Source organism: Papio anubis, chromosome 2 (genome assembly GCF_008728515.1).
Source record: "Papio anubis isolate 15944 chromosome 2, Panubis1.0, whole genome shotgun sequence".
Taxonomy (NCBI): domain Eukaryota; kingdom Metazoa; phylum Chordata; class Mammalia; order Primates; family Cercopithecidae; genus Papio; species Papio anubis.
This window is the reverse complement of record NC_044977.1, coordinates 191,166,940-191,190,295: the sequence shown is the minus strand read 5'-3', so window position 1 is coordinate 191,190,295 and position 23,356 is coordinate 191,166,940. Positions and strand designations below refer to the sequence as shown.

The 23,356-nt window shown below is 38.3% G+C and overlaps 1 protein-coding gene across 13 annotated transcripts in view; it reads left to right on the top strand.

The window, feature by feature from the left end:
• ACAP2 (ArfGAP with coiled-coil, ankyrin repeat and PH domains 2) overlaps positions 1 to 23,356 on the top strand; it is a 178,034-nt gene that overhangs the window by 127,592 nt on the left and 27,086 nt on the right. For 9 of the 13 annotated variants that reach the window (XR_002520649.2, XM_017956121.3, XM_017956115.3 and 6 more), the window contains 7 exons: positions 1,058 to 1,170; positions 8,795 to 8,815; positions 13,394 to 13,445; positions 14,860 to 14,960; positions 15,567 to 15,672; positions 22,188 to 22,396; positions 22,720 to 22,789. Coding sequence is in view for 12 of the 13 variants with exons in the window: in XM_017956121.3 (XP_017811610.1) it covers positions 1,058 to 1,170; positions 8,795 to 8,815; positions 13,394 to 13,445; positions 14,860 to 14,960; positions 15,567 to 15,672; positions 22,188 to 22,396; positions 22,720 to 22,789 (672 nt within the window). In the remaining variant the exon portion in view is untranslated. The remainder of the gene's footprint in view (positions 1 to 1,057; positions 1,171 to 8,794; positions 8,816 to 13,393; positions 13,446 to 14,859; positions 14,961 to 15,566; positions 15,673 to 22,187; positions 22,397 to 22,719; positions 22,790 to 23,356) is intronic. The other 4 variants (XM_017956123.3, XM_017956118.3, XM_017956117.3 and 1 more) reach the window with 2 other exon arrangements.

The following is a 23,356-nucleotide window of genomic DNA, read 5'->3' as shown; positions in this document are numbered from 1 at the left end:
GGTGAATCACTTGAGGTCAGGAGTTTGAGCCCAGCATGGCTAACATGGTGAAACCCCGTCTCTACTAAAAATACAAAAATTAGCTGGGCGTGGTGGCACACGTCTGTAGTAGTCCCAGCTACTCAGGAGGCTGAGGCAGGAGTATCACTTGAACCAGGAGGTGGATGTTGCAGTGAGCTGAGATTGTGCCACTGCATTCCAGCCTGGGCAACAGAGTGAGATTTTGTCTCAAAAAAAACACAAAAAAACTATCATGGTAGTAATATATTTAGAAAATAGTGGTAACTTTAAATAATCCCAATTAAATATAACCATATACTTTAAAAAAATTGTTAACACATATCACCATAAAATATTGTGATGGACTGGGTGCAGTGGCCCATGCCTGTAATCCCAGCACTTTGGGAGGCTGAGGCAGACAGATCACCTGAGGTCAGGAATTCAAGGCCAGCCTGGCCAACATGGTGAAACCCTGTCTCTACAAAAATACAAAAATTAGCTGGGCATGGTGGCGTATGTCCGTAATTCCAGCTACATGGGAGACTGAGACGGGAGAATCACTTGAACCCGGGAGCAGAGGTTGCAGTGAGCTGAGATCACTTCATTGCACTCCACACTGGTCAGCAGAGCGACACTCTGTCTCAAAAAAGAAAAAAAAAAAGTTGTGATAATTTTAAACATAATAGCCTGTGTAGTATTTAGTTGTTTCCCTTGTTTATTTGTATACATATTATTTTGTGCTTTTAATCACAATGTAGATACAGTTTATATTGATTTATTTTCTGTTTTGCATTATATTCTATACAATTATCTGTCCTTAGGTCATCACAATAAGTATTGCATAAAATAATTCACTAAAGTCAAATACTTTAATGTATTGAAACATTTATTTATTATTGATCATTTAAGTCTCCCTTCATTTTTCTTATTAATATTGTTGTTGTAACTGTCTTAATATAAACCTTTTTTTCCTTTTGAACTCTTTCCTTAGGATCCATTTCTTGTCTAGGAAACTTAGTCAAGTCATATGAACTTCTTTATATGTTGTTTTGTCTAGGATTTCTCCAGTGATGATTCTAAGTTAGAATATAACGTAGATGCTGCAAATGGCATAGTTATGGAAGGATATCTGTTCAAACGAGCCAGCAATGCCTTCAAAACTTGGAACAGGTAATATATTTCAAATACTGGTCTTGATCTGTACATAGTTTTGATTTTCCAACTTTCTCTGTGATTTGACAGCTCTCTCCTTCGTAATTCTTTAACTTCTGTAAATTCCATAGAAGCTTTCCTGAACCCAGGCTATTGAAGAGAGATGCCCTTTAGAAGCAGGTGAAGAATAACATCATTAATTCTAAATTCTAAAAGTAAGCAAGGATTAAATAAGGAAGCAAGGAAAATTTTTATAATGCTTGGTCTATAGTGGCTGGCTAGCTCATTATAGTAAATCAGTTTTGAATATGGTCTACCTCCTGTATTTGTCATAAAATAAATTTGAGTACAAATTATGAATATGATAGATGAATAGGACAAGTGAGCTTTCTTTTTTGGTTTCTCCTCTATATGATGTTTATGTACATTTTGACTTAGTGTTTGCTTATTGTATTAGTCCATTTTCTCACTGTTATAAAGATACTATCTGAGACTGGGTAGTTTATAAAGAAAAGAGTTTTAATTGATGCACAATTCTCCATGGCTGGGGAACAGTCATGGCAGAAGGTGAAGGGGAAGCAGGCACCTTCTTCGCAACGCGGCAGAGAGAGAGTGCTCAGGGGAAATTACCACTTTTAAACCGTTATATCTTGTGAGAACTCCCTCACTATCATGAGAACAACATGGGGGAAACCACTCCCATGATCCAATCACCTCCCACCAGGTCCCTCTTTCAACATGTGGGGATTACAATTTAAGATGAGATTTGGGTGGGGATACAGAGCCAGACCATATTTCACCCCTGACCTTTCTCAAATCTCATGTCCTTTTCACATGTCAGAATCAAACATGACTTCCCAACAGATCCCCAAAGTCTTACCTCATTCCAGCATTAACTCAAAAGTCCAAGTCCACAGTCTCATCTGAAACAAGGCAAGTCCCTTCCGTCTATGAGCCTGTAAAATAAAAAACCAGTTAGTTACTTCCAAGATACAATGGAGGTATAGGCACTGGGTAAATGTTCCCATTAAAAATGGGAAAATATGACCAAAACGAAGGGGTCACAGGCCCCACACAAGTTTGAAATGCAGCCAGGCAGTCATTAAATCTTAAAGCTCTAAAGTCTCCTTTGACTCCATGTCTCACATTCCAGGGCAGGCTATGCAGGGGGTGGGTTCCTATGGCCTTAGGCAACTCCATCTCTGTGGCTCTGCGGGTGTAGCCCTGTGCTGCTTTCAGGGCTGGCACTGAGTGCCTGCGGTGTTTCCAGGTGCATGGTGCAAGCTCTTGGTGGATCTACCTTTCTGGGGTCTGGAGGATGTTGGCCCTCTTCTCAAAGTTCCACTAGGCAGTGCCCCAGTGGGGACTGTATGTGGGGGATCCAACCCCACATTCCCTTCTGCACTGCCTTAGGGGAGGTTCTCCATGAGGGCTCTTCCCCTGCCGCAGACTACTTCTGCCTGGACCTTCAAGCGTTTCTATACATCCTCTGGATTCTAGTTGGAGGTTCCCAAACCTAAATTCTCATCTTCCATGTATCTATAGGCCTAATACCACGTGGAAGCCACCAATGCTTGGGGCTTGCCCACTCTGAAGCAGTGGCCCGAGCTGTACCTTGGCCTCTTTTAGCCGTGGCTGAAGTTGGAGTGGGTGGGACGCAGGGCACCAAGTCCCAAGGCTGCACAGAGCAGCAGGGTCCTGGGCCCTGGCCCACAACTCTGTTTTCCCTCTCGGTCTCTGGATCTGTGATGGAGGGGCTGCCTCAAAGATTTCTTACATGCCCTGGAAACATTTTTCCCATTGTCTTGGATATAAACGTTCAGCTCCTCATTACTTACGCAAATTTTTGCAGCTGGCTTGAATTTCTCCTCAGAAAATGGATTTTCTTTTATACCTCATGGTCAGGCTGCAAATTTTCCAAACTGTTATGCTCTGCTTCCCTTTTAAACTAAGTTCCAATTTCATATCTTCTCTTTGTGAAAGCATATAACGGTATGCTTTCAGGAAAAGCCAAGTCACCTCTTCAATGTTTTCCTGCTTAGAAATTTCTTCTGCCAGATACCCTAAATCATCTCTTTCAAGTTTAAGAACAGATCTCTAGGGCAGGGGCAAAAATGCTGCCAGTCTCTTTGCTAAAGTATAGTGAGAGTGACATTTGCTCCAGTTCCCAATAAGTTCTTCATCTCCATCTGAGACCACCTCAGCTTGGACTTCATTGTCCATATCAGTATCAGCATTTTGGTCAAAAGCATTCAACAAGTCTCTTGGAAGTTCCAAACTTTCCCTCATCTTCCTGCCTTCTGAGCCTTCCAAACTGTTCCAACCTCTGCCTGTTACTCATTTCCAAAGTGGCTTCTACATTTTCAGATTATCTTTATAGCAGTATTCCACTCTGCTGGTACCAGTTCTCTGTATTAGTCTATGTTCACACTGCTATAAAAATACTACCTGAGACTGGGTAATTTATAAAGAAAGGAGTTTTAATTGACTCACAGTTCTCCATGGCTGGGGAAGCCTCAGGAAACTTAGAATTATGGCGGAAGGGGAAGCAGGCATCCTCCTCACAAAGGTGGTAGGAGAGAGCGAGCTCAGGGAAACTACCACTTTTAAACTATCAGATCTCCTAAGAACTCCCTCACCATCCCGAGAACAGCGTGGGGAAAACCACCCGCGTGACCCAGTCACCTGCCACCAGATCCTTCCCACGACACGTGGGGATTACAGGTCAAGGTGAGATTTGGGTAGTGACAGAACCAGTCCATATCACTTATGAATCTTTTTTTTCCTGCACTTTGTGAACAAAATGTTTATGAATCTTTAAGCTAGGTGATCCTGATCTTTAGCTCTTTGCAATAACTTCAATAAAACAGGAGTTTTAGGAAATGGGAATTTTTTCATATGTGAAGTTGTGGCAGCTGATGCTCCTTTATTGTAAACTTGATGGCTACCAAAAACTTTGAAGGTGTTGCTAAACAAATTTTTATAAAATATAAATCTGTTAAATGTCTGTTAAAAGAATGTATAAAATATTTCATTGTATTTTCTCATGTAGTAATATACTAAAATGAAATAACTTCAGACATTAAAGCTTCAACTGAAAGATTGGTTGTCGCAGGATCATTCTTCTGGGTATCAGTGATTAATCTTTTATTCAAGGATGCCTCTATTTTTGCCAAAAATAAAAAAGTAGTCAAAATTCTGTAATATGAGTAGTAGTTGGATTCTGGTTGATTTATTATTATTGGTTATAATGTGTTTATTGACCAGAATATGAATTTAATGATAAAGAAGGTTGTTTTTATTTTTAAAAAATGGACGTTAGTAAATATAATTGCCTGGTAAGTTTAACTTTGTGTACATTTTTGTTAAATGGAAAAATTTAATGTTTTATTAAAATGGATTTCTAGTGTAATTATTTTTATGTCTTGGTGTCAAGGTTATATAGAAAAAGCATTCACTGGGTGGGCATGGTGGCTCACGCCTGTAATCCCAACACTTCGGGAGGCTGAGGCGGGTGAATCACTTGAGGTCAGGAGTTTGAGACCAGCCTGGCCAACGTGGTGAAGCCCCATCTCTACTAAAAATACAAAAATTAGCCTGGCGTGGTGGTGCATGCCTATAATCCCAGCTACTCGGCAGGCTGAGGCAGGAGAATTGCTTGAACCCAGGAGGCAAAGGCTGCAGTGAGCCGAGATTGCTCCACTGCACTCCAGCCTGGGTGAGACTCTGTCTCAAAAAAAAGAAAGCATTCACTGACATTTCTGAATGTCAGTGATTTATTGAGCATTTCCCCACCATTTGATATTGACGGATGTTTACATGGTAGATGGTTTGTTTTATTCAAAATGATTTTTCTGAACCTGAGAGTGAATATAAAAATGGAAAGAAGAATGATTATATTTGATGTTAAACCTGAGGTTAGAGAGCTTTAAAAATAATACATGGGCTGGACGTGGTGGTTCATGCCTGTAATCCCAGCACTTTGGGAGGCTGAGGCGGGTATATCACTTGAGGCCCGGAGTTTGAGACCAGCCTGGCCAACACAGTGAAACCTTGTCTTGACTAAAAATAGAAAAAATTGGCTGGATGTGGTGGCACATGCCTGTAATCCCAGCTATTTGGGAGGCTGAGGCAGGAGAATCGCTTGAACCTAGGAGGCAGAGGTTGTAGTGAGCCAAGATTGTGCTGCTGCACTTCCAATCTGGGCGACACAGTGAGACTCTGTCTCTTAATAAGTAAATAAATAAAAATAAGAATAGTACATGAATATAGGAGGACCAACTCAAGTGGTGTGGTTAGAAATAATATTTCTAGCTAAAGTGAAAATGAAAAATTAAAATTACATTTTCTAAGCTCTAAAAAGTAAGACAGTAGTAGTCTTTTAAGCCTTTCCTGATAAATTTCTGTAGCCAGAGTAGAAGTTGGGGGGGAAAAAAAAAAGCAAAAAAAACAGCTTGAATGGTGAGTCTTTATAATAAAGATTACTCACCAGTATGTTTTCATGGTATAATGGCAGAATTGAATTTTAGCCTTCAGATTTCAAAACAACCTACTTAGAGTTTAGCAAAGTGAAAATACAGTAAATCCGTAGAAACATACCATTATGTTAAGAAGAAAAGAAATGAACTTCCATGGACTACTCCAATGAGAGATGGTCTCAGACTTCAAAATGAAGCATAGTAAGTGTTAGTGGAATATTGCACTGCCATTTAGGACAGTAGAAGGAAGGTAATTTTGATTTATACATGAACCTTTTCATTATTATTTATTTTCTGAATTACATTGACATGGATATTAAAATGCAGCTGAGATCAAGTGAGGAATAATGGTTAAATTTTCAATTGTAGACATTACCTCCTATTTACAAAGTGAAAAAACATTGCTTTGGAAATTAGGCTATTTTTAAAGGAGATGCCATCTATCCGTAGTGAAATGGCACTTATTGATTAGAATCATAGACTGAGACTGTAGAACACCCTTATTTTCAGTAAAGAAATGGAGCTTCAGAGAGGTGGTCACTCTTTCAAAGTCACACAGCTGGTTTGTGAACAAATTGAGGTGCAAAACCTGGAACTCTGAACTCTTCCTCAAGTATCCTATGGCATTTTTCTTACTTGCTGCGAAAATTCCAAACCATCTTTATTTTGATAGAACAAAATACAGCTTCAACTATGAAAAAATACTTCACTTTAAAAGAACTTCCTGAAACACTTACATTAGGAAAAATTATGGATAGCAAATTAATACCATTTTCACATCCTGTTGAAGAACGTTTTGCCAAAAACACTAGTAAAATTCTGACTTGTACAAGAATATAGCATATAAGGCCAGTCATTGTGGCTCATGCCTCTAATCCCAGCAGTTTGGGAGGCCAAGGCAGGCAGATTGCTTGAGCCCAGGAATTTGAGATCAGCTCGGGCAACATGGTGAAACCCCATCTCTACAAAAAACAAATACAAAAATTAGTCAGGTGCGGTGGTGTGGTGCCTGTAGCCCCAGCTACACAGGTGGCCGAGGCAGGAAGACCGCTCGAGGCCAAGAGATTGAGGCTGCATTGAGCCTCTGCATTGTGCCACTGCCTGGGTGACAGAGACCCTGTCTCAATCAGCCAATCAACAACAAAAGTCCAAACCTTGTGACTAAAGTCTTTAAGTATTTACTAGGCGATAGATAAGGAACTAGACAGAAGGGAGAAGAAAGAAGAGTAATCTTTTAAATGTTATTTAGAATTATCTTCTGCTTTTTAATATTAAAAATTTGGAATTTAAATTTCTTAAAGTATCTCAAAATTCAGTTCTCTGTCCAGCTTAATTTATTTTACTGGACTTTGAGTAAACGACTGTATTTATGATATTGGTGAGTTAATTTTAAAAATTCAGGAATCCAGTGATTCAAATATGAAGATTTGGGGGATTGTTTATGGATTACTTTTAGGGCACCTTTTTTGTTTTAGTCACCATAGGGTACCACACATTTGCTATTACCTATACTTCTGTGGAATTTTTGCATACAGTCTTATCAAAATCAACTATTTAAAAAGACCTTCTGGCTGGGCATGGTGGCTCATGCCTGTAATCCCAGCACTTTGGGAGGCCAAGGCGGGCAGGTCACTTGAGGTCAGGCATTCAAGACCAGCCTGGCCAACATGGTGAGACCCCTGTCTCTACTAAAAATACAAAAATTAGCCGGTCATGGTGGCACGCATCTGTAATCCCGGCTCCTTGGGAAACTGAGGTGGGAGAATCACTTGAACCCAGGGAGGCAGAGGTTGCAGTGAGCTGTGATTGTACCACTGAACTCCAGCCTAGATGACCAGATCGAGACTTCATCTCAAAAAAAGAAAAAAAAAAACTTCTTTCTCCCATAAATATGATACACTTACTATGTACCCACAAAAATTAAAATAAAAAAAAATACTTTCTTCCTCAGGGAAATGTGAGTGTGACTAGGAATTTCCAGATAGTTTTTAAACCTCACTTTGTGCTTCATAAATTACAAGTGTATTTCAGATGATTCCAAAATCTGGAATTTAACTGAATAGATAATATTTTGTATGATATGATTGAAATAGCATAAGGAGTAAAAAGTTTTATTTCTTATGTGGACTGTTGTAGTTTGTAATATCTCAAAAATTTTATAAATCTATACAATGTATTTTTCTGAAGATAATGTGAGGTCACCACAATAATTTTTCTTTGTCGGGTCATTTTCTCAGTATGGCAGCTTCCTTTCAGGCTCACATTATTGGATTATTAGAACTTAACTTCTCTTTTGCTTTTTATGATAAATTCAGAAAAGGTGAATGAAGAAGGAAAATAAATAGATACTAACATAATTTATTTAGTGATAACTTGGAAAAACTAATAAAACTGAATAATTGCTTGCTATGCTCTGTCTTTGTTTAAATAGAAAATACAACTAAAAGCATAGAATATACTACACGATACTTTAGAGCAAAATATTCTGTATGCTGCTGATGTAGATGTAAATGTTTTATTTCTATTGGCCTTTTGTATTATAAGAAGTATATACATAGATGAAAGGTTAATACTATGTATGTGTGGCCTTCAAGTCCCGTATATCATTTCATGAAAATGGGATGGGCAATTGGGAGAAATGTTTATTTGGCTAATATTTTATAATCTTTGACATCCTCTGTTTAGTAAACCTACTTTCTTTATGAAAACTTCATTTATCTCAGGTTTATATAGACAATTCCTACAGTGATTATTTTCCTTAACTTTTAGGAGCAGCTTATTAAGATGAGGTGCGAGGTACTATCTATATTTTATAGCCATGAACTTTGAGGCAGAAAATAATAGTAGAGAGATGCCCAAGTATGCTGAGTCCTATCAGAACTTCCTATGACATAGTATTTGAAGAACTTTTTGAATATTCCTGAAATTTTCAGAGTCCTAAGAATTGGAATTAATTGTACAAATGCATATGTGTATAAAAAGTAAATAAAATGCAATAGATACTTTTGATTATTTTGTTAGGTTCAGAGCTTAAGCTTGTTTCTTAATTCTTGCTTTATTTTCGTATCATGCTAGTCCTTTGCTTATTTTGCACATTTTTCGTTTTCATTCTTTTACCACCTTTCCTTTATGTTTTAATCCTGCCCCGTTTTTTCACATGACAGGAAAAAGCCCGATCATATCAGGTACCAAATGGCTTCCTTCCCTTTACCCTCATCTTACTCCAGTTTCCTTTTTGGCACGAGAAAGCTCATAATTAACTTGCATTTCAGTTGGATTACTTGCAATGGATAAAAAGTCTCTTTATGTTTTAAATTGGGAAGAAAATATAAATATTTTATTTGAGAAATGGAATTATACCTTTTAATTGCACATCTCCTCAATTTGTTTTAATCTTTAAAGGAATATTTGATTTATTTATAATTACCCAAAGAAGATACAGATTGAGTAATTTTCCTTTTTTAAATATGTCTTATTTTTTTAAAAAGAGAAAGGCTGGATATGTGGCTTATACCTGTAATACCAGCATTTTGGGTGGTCGAGGTTGGAGGATCACTTGAGCCCAGGAATTGGAGACCAGTCCTGGCAACATAGTAAGACCCCGTCTCTGCCAAAATACATATAAACAAATAAGAAATTAGCTGGGTGTGGTGGCATGCCTCTGTGGTCCCAGCAACTCCAGAGGCTGATGTGGGAGGATCACTTGAGCCCAGGATTTCCAGACTGCAGTGAGCTGTGATTGCACCACGACACTTCAGGCTGAGTGTCTCTAAAAAAATTACATATATGTCTAAACAAATAAAAATATAGAGGGAAATAAGCTAGTAAACTCTTTTTAAAAATTTGAGCAGTAACTAGGATTAGTCCTTTTGGTAAAACCATATTGATTATGTTGAAAGAATACATTGTCAGTTCCTTACCTTTTTTTGTTTTGCCATTATTTTCTCTGTATAAAAATAAATTGAAGGCCGGGCGCGGTGGCTCACGCCTGTAATCCCAGCACTTTGGGAGGCCGAGGTGGGTGGATCACAGGGTCAGGAGATCGAGACCGTCCTGGCTAACATGGTGAAACCCCGTCTCTACTAAAAATACAAAAAAAATTAGCCAGGCGTGGTGGCGGGCGCCTGTAGTCCCAGCTACTCGGGAGGCTGAGGCAGGAGAATGGCATGAACCCGGGAGGCGGAGCTTGCAGTGAGCCGAGATTGTGCCACTGCACTCCAGCCTGGGCGACAGAGCGAGACTCCGACTCAAAAAAAAAGAAATAAATATATAAATTGAAGTAAAGGAGCATTCATGTTCAGGCTTTTAATTTTTACCAATTGTTTACCTGTTTGGCACTTAAATGGATATGTAAATAAACCCATCATCCTTATAGTTCTAGTAATAAAGCTTCTACAGGTTTCAAAGTTTGACTTTTACTCATGTTCTTGATTTTAAGAGCAGTGTGGGACTAGTGATCAAACATGGTAAAAGATTTTTTTGTGTATATATATATATTTTTTCCTGCCCAAATGTTGTCATTTGGAAACTCTAATTGGTATGTTAATATTAATAACTAATAATTTATAAATTTAATATTTACAACATATATTTTTAAAGTATAATATTTAGAATTTAATAAAATGTGTATTATATTGAGTTATTTCAATTTGAGATACAAAGTGGTACCTTATTTTTCTTAATGAAGCAAATTTTTCTATTTTAAAAACTGTCTTGGTTGGGCGCGGTGGCTTATGCCTGTAATCCCAGCACTTTGGGAGGCTGAGGCGGGTGGATCACCTGAGGTCAGGAGTTCAAGGCCAGCTTGGCCAACATGGCGAAACCCTGTCTCTACTAAAAATACAAAAATTGCCGGGCATGGTGGTGCATGCCTGTAATCCCAGCTACTCGGGAGACTGAGGCAAGAGAATCTCTTGAACTCAGGAGGCGGAGGTTGCAGGGAGCCGAGATCGTGCCATTGCACTCCAACCTGGGCAACAGAGTGAGACTCCGTCTCAAAAACAAAAACAAAATCAAAAAACAAAACAAAACAAAACAAAAAGCTATCTTGTATTTTGGCTTTGTGGTCAGTTTCTGAATCCAAACTTAAGTATTTTTTCTATATTTCACAGTCCATGAGCTGTTTTTAAGTCTTACTTTTCCTTTTCTTAGAAATGTTAGTAACAATTAGAGCCGGGCGTGGTGGCTCATGCCTGTCGTCCCAGCGCTTTGGGAGGCCAAGGTGGGTGGATCGCTTGAGACCAGGAGTTAGAGACCAGCCTGGCCAACATGGTAAAACCTCATCTCTGCTAAAAATACAAAAATTAGCAGGGTGTGGTGGCGTGTATCTGTAACCTCAGCTGCTCGGGAGGCTAGGGTACCAGAATCGCTTGAACCCAGGAAGCGGAAGTTTCAGTGAGCCAAGATCGCACCCCTGCACTCCAGCTTGGGCGACAGAGTGAGACTCTGCCTCAAAAAAACCAAAAAAACAAAAACAACAACAACAATGAAATGTTAATAACAACTAGGATTATTCTATAGAAAGAATTAAAAATTATATTCCCTTTTACTTGATTAAAGTTTTGGTCAATGTTAGGTTATTAGTTTTTTTATTTGTAATAACAATGGAGGAGTGATAGTGTCGTAAGACACACAGATCTTAGTATAATAATTGAAAAAATGTTGTCTACCTAGGATGTATGACATTTTTCCTTAAGAGATGTAAAATTAAGAGTTTATATTTTCTTTCCTCAGTTTATAAAAACTGATGATATGAAAACGTCATTCAGAAGCAGATAGATGGCAGAGGAACTGGGTTTCAGAAATACATGTGATCCTTAGAGTTAATAATCAGAGGGATAGGTCTCTGACAACATACGTTTTAATATAGCATTTTGATACTATTTTTAGAAGATATTGTCCTAAGATGCAGCAGGTCAAGAGAAGTTAATTTTTTGAAGACCTCAGAAGCGTGAAAAGTTTACATAAGCGTGATTTTTGTTGCTCAGTAAAACTCTTGGTAGCTTTCATCGAATTATGGAATTGACTATGATATAAAACAAATGATTTTGTATTACTACAGTTCACCCTACTTCAAATGATTTTTACATAAACGCTTTCATCAGTGTCAGAGATTGTTTCCATTGCATGTCATCCCATGTGGCAGGGTTGCACCATTTTGTTTGTTTGTAGGTACTTCCTTAACATTTCTAACCAACTGTCTGTCCCAAAGTAAAGAAACCCAGAAGTTCTTCCTTTTCTAGCCTACCTCTTGATGATTTGCATTTAGAGGCAACCCAGCTCATTTTATCTAGATGCTTCTTTAACAAATGTATTTTTTAATGGTAAAGGTGATTCCTCTTTAAGTGGTAAGAAAACCTAACAGTCTTTCTAGTGAATGGCTTAAAAATGGAAAAGCATCTCCTAGTCATGAGATGAGAACAGCTTTGGATAATTAACTTAATTTTTAAAAATAGAAATTCTAAATGTCTAAATACAATTGCTAATGCTTCATATTAGTACCAATGAAAAGGTAGAATCTCTATCTGCTAATTGATTAATAACTAATGTTACAGTAGAAATCATCTCACATGAAACTAATTTTAAAATAATGATTCAAATACTGTTTTACTTTTCATGCTTTATAAGAAGTTTTGCTTTCTTTTCTGAATGGCTTTTGGCTGTGAATTTTTTTTATGCCTTTAGGTCTTTTATTGTTTTAATAAATTAGAATTAGTAAATATGTCATACATAGCTTAGATTTTTCTTCTAAAGAAGGTCGTAAGTAAATTGTTTGCCTAATAATTTACAGTAACGAGCAGAACCATATAAATACTTGAGTGAATCATTTGTAGTAATAACTTTGATTAATTTGCTTAGGAGTATTTTATATGAAACTAAGACCAAGCTAATTTGTGATTGTCTCTTGTTAGATGTCAGTTCTGACATGATTAGTTTTCTGTTGTGCTTATCAAATCAGACTCTTACTGAATTATCTGCTGAAAGGTTGAAAATAAAGCACAATTTGTTTCAATGTTTTACTGTATATAAGTGGATACTTTTTTTTTTTTTTTTTGAGACAGAGTCTTGCTCTGTGGCCCAGGCTGGAGTGCAATGGCGTGATTTTGGCTCACTGCAACCTCTGCCTCCCGGGTTCAAGTGATTCTCCTGCCTCAGCCTCCTGAGTAGCTGGGATTACAGGCACTTGCCGCCATACCTGGCTAATTTTTGTATTTTTTATTAGAGACTGGGTTTCACTGTGTTGTTCAGGCTGGTCTCGAACTCCTGACCTCAGGTGATCTACTCGCTTTGGCCTCCCAAAGTGCTGGGATTATAGGTGTGAGCCACTGTGCCTGGCCACAAGTGTATACTTTTATTCACAATATACATTTATACCAACTTTATAAGAAAAGCAATTATTTCTGGGGAAAGAGTTCAGTTATTTTTGAGGAACCTCAAAAACTAAATTTGTACTTTAAAACAGTTATTATTTGGTGGTAGCATAAAGGGTAACTGCTTTTGTTAGGATGTAAATTTATGACATGAAATTAATCAAAATGTAGTACTTTAATTTTCCTAACCTGTGGTTTTAAAACGTTTTGTTTTTTACTTTCAATAGTTTTCCCATATTAGAATCAGTTTATATAAAGCAAAATAATACAATGCACTTCTCAAAACATAATTACCACAATGTGATTTCCAGTGCTTTCTCAAATATTTCATTTCTAACAACAATGGAAATAAATTATGTTTATGAAAACTTAATCTATTTTGTGTTTCTGTAGGCGCTGGTTTTCAATACAGAATAATCAGTTGGTTTACCAGAAAAAATTTAAGGTAGGTATTAATAAGTGAAAACCTAATGAGTTATCAATTTCAGTTATTTATCTTCTTGTTTTGGTAAACATTGAAGTCTCTAAATACTCATGTGTGTAAAATTAATATAATTATTAGTTTTCTGTTTGAGCAGGTGTAAGAGGACTCTAGGGTGGAAAATTTCAACATTTCATTCTTAAAAGCAAAGTGATGTTGAATCCTGAATTCTTACTTCCTCACTTTGAGATGGATTTTTCTGGGTCACAGGATTTTAAAAAATGTTTTGGTAGCTTTTAAATGGTATATATTAGTTGTACATACTTTTGTGGTACATGTGCTATTTTGATACTTGTATATAATGTGTAAGGATCAAATCAGGGTAACTGGGGCATCAATCACCTCAAACATTTTTCTTTGTCTTAGGAACATTACAAATCTCCTTTCCTAGCTATTTTGAAATATACAACATACTTTTATTTCTTTAAATGTATCTTTGTCTAGTGCATGACAGAAATAACACTGCCATTCTATACCACTGTTTTGAAGATGAAAGAGAGGATGCCTTTTAAATAATGTCACAATAGGGCCAAAGGTGATAGGACAGAATGGTTAAAAATTACATTAATTAAAATGTAAGCTGAAAGTAATTTAAATAGAACCCCTTAAATTTGTTAATATTGTTTTATATGTTTGTTTTCCTGAACCTTATTTTAAGGATGAGCAAGTATTATTTATGGGAAAGACATATTGGGATTACATGTGAGTTGAGAATATTAAAATAACTAGAAACAAAAAATGAATCATTAGTTATTCTCATAACTAATGATTATCTGAATGACATTCTGTAAACTGCAAATTTCAAATCTCTACTCTTGAGATGACACTGAAATTTTATTTGCAAGGTTCTATGGTAGCAGGTGTGTATGACAGAAGCCGTTTAATCAGCTAATTAGTTCATGGTTTCTTCTATTCTGATAAACTTGGTATTAAATAGTAGAAAGTGATAAAATCTTTTTGATTCACTTAGGTATTTTAGGAAGTTGTAGCTTTCTTTGAGTTATTTAAAACTTGACTGAATAAAGGCTTCTCTTTTGGAGGAAAGTAGCTTTATTATATGTGAGTGGGGACCAGGAGAGTGGATATGAAAGAAAATGGAAGAAAAGCTGCAGAACATTAACATTTATTGAGAATCTACTAAGTATCAACTGTTGGACCAGGCTCTTTATATGTAAACCATTTCATTTACTCTCTATGTAATTTATGAGGTAGATACAATTATTAACAGGACAAAATTACTTTTATGTCTATATTGATAACCCCTATCTGTGTCTAAAAAATTAGACCGCTTATGCCAAGTAATATTTTTAAGTATTTTGTTATTGGTAGTATTAAAACCTAAGTGGAAAAGTGTGGAAATGTGGTTTCCTCCCTGTAGGATAATCCGACTGTAGTAGTTGAAGACCTCAGGCTCTGCACAGTGAAACATTGTGAAGACATAGAGCGACGATTCTGCTTTGAGGTGGTCTCACCAACAAAGTAAGTGGTTCTAAAGGATCTGTGATTTGCTTTTATGTTTTTATAGTTTGTCTTAAAGAACTTCCCAGAGTGGAGGAATTTGCATTTGTCTGTAATTTTCTGTGCTAAAGAGGAAAAAAAGTTTTAAAAATAAATTTCAATAATTAATGGTTACAGATATAGTCAGATATTTATGTAACTTCTACCATTTATCCTATTCTTTAATTCCATAAAGGTGATTTATGTGCTCATATGAAAATTTTAGCTATTATGATGATGAATTAAAATCATATGAGTTTCTTTGATAACTATCATTTTATATTTGTACCCAGTAGAAAAAAAATGAGTATTTTTATGTTTATATGGTAAATTTAAGAGTTTTTTTTTTTTTAAATATTCAGGGATGGGTTATTTGTTTTTAAGAGATAATTTGTTTCATTGGCACCTTGATTTCTTCGTCAACATACTTTGCCCTAAAGATACATGAAATAAAAACTTTTTTCAACAAATTATATATATTTTTTTTTGCTAGAAAATTATTAAATAGCAAAGTGAAAAACATACAAAGCTTATAGGGTGTTTTTGGCATTAACTGAGTATCTGAGAAAATATGTTATTTCCTTTTAGAAGTTGTATGCTCCAGGCAGATTCCGAAAAGCTGCGCCAGGCATGGATTAAGGCTGTTCAGACCAGTATTGCTACTGCTTATAGAGAGAAGGGTGATGAATCAGAGGTTAGTAGAGGTATTAGCAATACCAAATAATATATTGCCAAAATTCTTGATTTTAGTTGCAATGCTATGTGACTATATGTAACATCGTTTTTTACGGAAGATGATTTTATGTAATTGAAATGAGTTTTATTTTTAAAATGTGGATTTCTTTTTTATTTCTCTTGATTTCACTTGCCATTTTATTTCGGTATTTATGAATGTATGTTTGTTTTAATATTTGAATGTGTGAACCAGATTGGAATAAGGTATTTCCCTGTTTTTTTTTTCCCCCAAAGTATTGTGCCATTTTAGTTAATTATAAAATAAAGTAATCATCATGAAAGGTATTTATAACTGAATGAAAGCAAAAAAGGGAAGCGCAATATTGACTCTTAGGTGAAGGCCCCTTAAAAAGATAAGGTGAATGTGGAAACTTAGGTCATAGTCTGGCCTCATTTCTCAAAGAGCTTACTAAGAAAGTCTTTTGGGCAAGGCAATGAGTGAGTAAATGAGTCCTGAGAAATGGAACTCAGCACTTTTGGGTCATCTGGCAAGACTGTGGCATAGGCTTAGTGATAGATAATTGTCGGGAATATGGGGAATCGATTTTTCTCTAAACTGTATTTCAAAACTTACCGTGGCCAACTTCCAGCTCCCAAATATAGATCAAAGCAGAACCTTTTCAGGCATGGGATTGTGGGGGGCGACTAACTTGATCCAAGCAGAAAGGCGTAGAGATGAAAGCAGGAAGTGGACCAGAAGCCAAGCTTATGTGAACTTGTCTGGGTACAAATGATGGGAACATTGACAAAGGGCATGTTGGCAAAGATAGCCCTCAATATGTCTGTCTCTGGAATCACACGTCTCCAGTCTGGACCAGTTGCTCCCTAAGCCTGCAGTATGGCTGTGAGTCTGGAATTTCCTTACGAAATCATTTCTGGAGATTCTTCTCTTTCCTGTATCCCGTATCTTTCTCCTTCTTAAGAAAAACTTAAGTACTTTCTCTAGTAGCTTCCTGAAAATTAGGCATTTGTGATTCCATGCATGTCTGAAAATGTCTTGATTCTGTCCTCATATTTGATTGGTAGTTTGGCTGGATATTTTAAGATTGGAAATAATCTTGAGAATTTTAACAGCATTGTTTGTTTTTTTAGTTTCCAGTGTTGATGTTGAAGCTTTTCTTATTAATGATCTTTTGTATTTCTCCTCTGCAGTTTCTCTGTATTTTCTGGATTGGTATTATGGTTTGTTTTCTTATTTTTGTGTCCGGGTGTGTTGTTTTGCTCGACTTTCTGGGAAATCTTCTCAGTTAATCTTTCAAGTCTTCTATTGAATATTTCAGTTCTGCTAGCACATATTTAATTTCCAAGAGCTCCGTTTGTTCACTAACTGTTTATAAATACAGACCTGTTCTTTTTTCATGGAATCAGTGTTAGAGCTGTGGTTCTTAACCATCATTGCATACTATAATGTCATCACACAGGGAGCTTAAAAAACCCCCATTGCTTAGGTACCACCCCAGAACACTTGATGGAGTTGACCATCAATACTTTAACAGGCTTTCTAGGTTAGTTCCATAAACAACCAAGGTTGAGAGGTATTGCGTTAAAGGCTTCCTTTGGCTATCTGATCATAAATGTTAGGCACTAAAAACTTCTTTGGAAGCTCTGAGCACAGAATTAGGACTTTGTTGACTGTGGCCTTCGCCTAAGTCTGGACCATTTGTTGAGGAACAACCATCGTCAGGGTCTTTTTGAGTCTTTTCGGCTGGTGTGATTTCCCGGAGAAGACTCACTGATCTCGCCTCACAGGTGTGAGGGACTGGTGGGGAGCTAAGCACTGGGTATCTTAGCATATTGTATGTATGTTCATTTAATCCTCTGGCTTCCACGTTTCAGGTGAAGTCGATCCAGAGACACTCTGTTTTAATCCTCCAGAGGATAACTTCGTCATTGTGTTTATGTGTAGAGAGCAGTCAGTCCCCTAGTGGCATGGAGATGGGGGGCGGCGACAATAGGATTGAACTGTCCTGCTTAAACAATCATTCCTCCTATTAATACTTTTGTGAATTGGTGTCATATTCAGTGCTGTGTTCCTTGGAGTGGCTGACCCAAGTTATGCTGTGCTTGTGTACTTAGTTCTCTAATTTGGTGCAAAAACATTAGCATATAGAGAAAACTTGGGAATGAACCAACCTGATTTCTGTATATAATATTGACATTCTTTCCTTATATAGTTGCTCATTAGCTAATTCCCATTATCAAACACGTTCTGGTAAAACAAATATTTCTTTCTTAAAATTTCGGAATAATCCTAAACTTACAGGGAAGTTTTTTTTTGAGATGGAGTCTCACTCAGTTGCCCAGGCGGTCGTGCAGGGGCATGATCTCGGCTCACTGCAACCTCCACCTCTCAGGTTCAAGCGATTCTCCTGCCTCAGCCTCCCCAGTAGCTAGGATTACAGGTGCCCACCACCACGCCCAGCTAATTTTTGTATTTTTAGTAGAGACGGGGTTTCACCACGTTGGCCAGACTGGTCTCGAACTCCTGACCTCAGGTGATCCACCCACCTCAGCCTCCCAAAGTGCTGGGATTACAGGCGTGAGCCACTGCGCCCAGCCCCACAGGGAAGTTCTAAGTACAGAACAAATAACTGTTTCCCCCAAACCTTTTGAGAATAAGTTGCCAGCGTGATGCCACATCACTGCATCATTGCTTTTTTTTTTTTTGAGACAGTCTCTCTGTCCTCCTGGATGGAGTGCATTGGTGCAGTCTGAGCTCACTGCAATCTGCACCTTCTGGGTTCAAGTGATTCTCGTGCCTCAGCCTCCCGAGTAGCTGGGATGACAGGCGCACACCACCATGCCTGGCTAATTTTTGTATTTTTAGTAGAGGTGGGGTTTTACCATGTTGGCCAGGCTGGTCTGGAACTCCTGGCCTCAAGTGATCCACCCACATCTGCCTCCACCCGCATCTGCCTCCCAAAGTGCTGGAATTACAGGCTTGAGCCACTGCACCTGTCCTGCATCGTTACTTTCTTTTGTTTATTTTTTGAGACAGAGTCTCACTCTGTTTGCCCAGGCCAACGTGAAGTGGCGTAATCTCAGCTCACTGCAACCTCTGCCTCCTGGGTTCCAGGGATTCTTGTGCCTCAGCCTCCAATGTAGCTGGGGTTACAGGTGTACACCAACACACCTGGCTAATTTTTTTTGTATTTTTTAGTAGAGCTGGGGTTTCACCATGTTGGCCAGGCTGGTCATAATTCCTGACCTCAAGTGATCCGCCCACCTCAGCCTCCCAGAGTGCTGGGATTACAGGTATGAGCCACTGCACCCGGCCTGCATCATTACTTTAATGAGTACCTCCTACAACCTAGGACATTCTCCTATATAATCACAGTAGAGCCACCAATGAAGAAATAAACATCGATACGTGACTACCATTTAATTTCCAAACATCATTCAAGTTTTAGCAATCGTCCTAATGACGTTCTTCATGGCAAAAAGATCTAGTTTACAAGTATAGATAGCATTTACTTGTTACGTCTCTTTAATCTCTTTCAGTCAGGAGTAGTTCCTCATTCTTACCTTGACCTTCTTAATCTTGATAGTTTCGAAAATTAAAGACTAGTTGTTTTGTAGAATGTCCCTCAATTTGGCAGGAATGTTACATAAATGATATTGTGTTCTTTTCACTTTATCCTCTCGGGTCACATGATTTTGATTTGTTCCCACTGGTGATGTTAACTTTGATCATTTGATTCAGGGAGTGTCCTGGTGGGTTTCTTTACTGTAGGATTAATCTTTTAAACTTTGTAGGTAATAAGTATTTTGTTGAGGAGGTGCTTTGAAATGAACTTTTGGCAGAGAATGGTGTTTAGAAATCAAAATAAGTTTTTGGGTGTGTATACACATAATACGTATTTACATCTTTTAAAAATACATTTATTTACGTTGAAAACCATTAGTGTGCCTGTTGGTATCTCCAGATTTGATAGGATTCATTCTGGTTTTCTCCTTTTCCATACCGATAATTCCTTTCTCTGTGTTGAGAAATCTGGCTCCCATTTGTCTTTAACATGTTTACTTTTATGTTTGATCCCCCGTATGTAACCGATATTCTGTATCTGTTGCCACCTGCCCTAACCTTGTCCTCCCAGCTCTGCGTGGGGTGCCCTCTTGCTCCGTCAGACTCTGACACCTCACACTAGGTGGCACTCCTGCTTCGCAGCCTTCCTTTCCCTCCTCAGGCTTCAGCTTCCCTTGCTGAGCCGCCTCCCTATGCAGACATGCTGCTTACCCTTCTTGGGATCTGACAGCCTGCGCATGGTTATGCTTCTGTTTTTCATCCAGCTCGGTCCTCTCTAGAATACTGTGTACACACTCTTACCTTGCGTGGTCCTATCTAATGGCTGTTCAATAGCGTTTTCAAGAAGGGCAAGACAAGAGCCAAATTGCATTTTTATTGATTCTTTACTAATATACTGGCTTGTTAAGGTTGAAATTTTTTTATTTATTCATTTTTTTTTTTTTTTGAGACAGACTCTCGATCTGTCGCCCAGGCCGGAGTGCAATGGCGTGACCTCTGCTCACTGTAACCTCTGCCTCCCAGGTACAAGCTATTCTCCTGCCTCAACCTCCCAAGTAACTAGGACTACAGGCATGTGCCACCATGCCTGGCTAATTTTTTTTTGTATTTTTAGTAGAGACAGGGTTTCACCATATTGGCCAGGCTGCTCTTGAACTCCTGACCTTGTGATCCACCCACTTCAGCTTCCCCAAGTGCTGAGATTACAGGCATGAGGTACTGTGCCCGACCTGAAATTTTTTTAAACCAGAAGACTTTTTATAGACCATATCTGTCCTTGTTTAGGATCTAAGTACCACATCTTTGTATTTGGTCATTATGGCCATGTAGTGGGACGGTGGGGAGACAGAGTCTTGCCCTGTTTCCCAGACTGGAATGCAGTGGTGTGATCATAGTTCACTGAAGCCTTGACTTCCTGGGCTCAAGCAATCCTCCCACCTCAGCCTCCTGAGGGACCACAGGTGTGTCCTACTATGTCTAGCTCATATGTATGTATGTACGTATGTATTTACATACATATGATGGAGTCTCACTCTGTCACCCAGGCTGGAGTGCAGTGTCATTATCTTGGCTCACTGCAACCTCCGCCTCCTGGGTTTAAGTGATTCTCATGCCTCAGCCTCCTAAGTAGCTGAGACCACAGGTGTGCACCTCCAAGCCTAGCTAATTTGTATGTATGTATGTATTTATGTACGTATGATGGAGTCTCACTCTGTCACCCAGGCCGGAGTGCAGTGGCATGGCTCACTGCAACAGCCCTTTCCCGGGTTTAAGCAATTCTCATGCCTCAGCCTTCTGAATAGCTGTGACCCACAGGTGTGCGCCACCATGCCTAGCTAATTTGTATGTTTGTATGGTATGTATGTATGTATGTATTTACACTCATATGACAGAGTCTCACTCTGTCACCCAGGTTGGAGTCTCACTCTGTCAGCATGACCTTGGCTTACTACAACCTCCGCTTCCCGGGTTTAAGTGATTCTCATGCCTCAGCCTCCTGAGTAGCTAGGATCATAGGCGTGTGCCACCATGCCCAGCTAATTTTTTTGTATTTGTAGTAGAGATAGGGTTTCACTGTGTTGGCCAGGCTGGTCTTGAACTCCTGGCCTAAAGTGATCCACCCGCCTCAGCCTCCCAAAGTGTTGGGATTACACACATGAGTCACTGTGCCCAGACATATTATTTTTTATTATTTTTTAGAGACAGGCTCTTGCTCTGTTGCCCAGGCTGATCTTGAACACCTGGACCCAAGTGATCCTCCCGCTTCAGCTTCCTAAAGTGCTTGGATTACAGATGTGAGACACCGCTGTCAGCCAAAATATTAGCTTTTTGTTAATCAGCTATCTTTTATTTTTTTCCTCTTTTACCTGATATCCCTTGAAGTTTTAAACATTATATGTTCTATATTTGATTCACTCTGTAGTTATAATTATGTAGTTGATCTCTTCTTTAGTATTTATATAAGCTCATACCTTTCCTAGTTACTCACTGTAGTAATTAAAATAACTTGCTTTATCCCTGAGAAGTCTGAAAAAAAAAATGACTAGCTTAAAGTTTATTGAACACCTTGGAAAAGTGTGGTATAAAACAATAATTTATTTCATTCTTGAGTTTTAATAATCCCTTACCTATTACCTCTGTCTCCACTCTGCATGTTAAACTAGTGTTCCCCTTTCTCTCTGTCTTCATTTTCTGTACATATGTTCCTTGTGTCATTTATTATATATAATTTTAAATGTTTACAATGTTTCTCCCCACTAGAATAAAAGTTCACTGGTGGAAGAACCTACTTCTTTTTATCCTTGAATTTCTAGCTAGAATATTGCCTGGCTTATGCTTGTAACAGGCCTTTAATTTATTGATTGGAAGCTTTAGTTTGGAGCATGTAGTGTGCGACAAAGTATTTCAATCTTTTTTTTAAAAAAACAAGTAATTCTTAATTCTTTTAGAAGCTGGATAAGAAATCATCTCCATCCACAGGAAGCCTAGATTCTGGAAGTGAGTCAAAAGAGAAATTATTGAAAGGAGAAAGTGCGCTTCAGCGGGTCCAGTGTATCCCTGGCAATGCCAGCTGTTGTGACTGTGGCCTGGCAGATCCACGGTGGGCCAGCATCAACCTGGGCATCACCTTGTGTATCGAGTGCTCCGGAATTCACCGGTGGGTAGGCCTGCCCAGGATTAGAATTTCTTCTTTTGGATAAACACAGATTGAAATGGTCATGTTTCATTTGTTAGCTGCCCTTTTCCACTTCCCTAATTTAATCACCAGTTTGTACCTTTGTACCTTTTAAGAAGTGGTTAAAATCCTGGTTTGTAAAAGCTTTTGAGGACTTTGGTTCATCATTCATTACTAAACAGAAGATATGTCCCTGTCTGTGTATGTTGAGGGCTTTATTAGAGCCTGTGTCACATTAAAAAAGAATTTGCACAAATATGTAAACGGAGACTTGATAGTAATGCGGTCGTCTTTTTTCCACTTAGGAGTCTTGGGGTTCATTTTTCAAAAGTACGATCTTTAACTTTAGACACCTGGGAGCCGGAACTTTTAAAGGTAAAACAACAACAAAAAATTTTGCTTTAAAATTTTCATATTTTCACATAAAAGTGAAGATTTTAGAATCTTGGTTTGCAAATGTATGAGTTCTTCATGCTGACAATGTATGCTAGCTAAATTGTATTGAAACATATCTGAGGCTATTTTGGCAAATCTGGTGTTTTCATTGTAAGTTTTAAAAATGGCTGCATTTGGCTGGGCACGGTGGCTCACGCCTGTAATCCCAGCACTTTGGGAGGCCAAGGCGGGTGGATCACAAGGTCAGGAGATTGAGACCATCCTGGCTAACACAGTGAAACCCCATCTCTACTGAAAATACAAAAAATTGGCCAGGTGGGGCGGGCATCTGTAGTCCCAGCTACTCGGGAGGCTGAGGCAGGAGAATGGCGTGAACCCGGGAGGCGGAGCTTGCAGTAAGCCGAGATCGCGCCACTGCACTCCAGCCTGGGCGACAGCGAGACTCCGTCTCAAGAAAAAAAAAAAAAAAGAAAAAGGCTACATTTGTATATAGCACTCTTAACTCCAGGTTAGTTCACTGTTCTTGTTTTTCCTTGAGACAGGGTC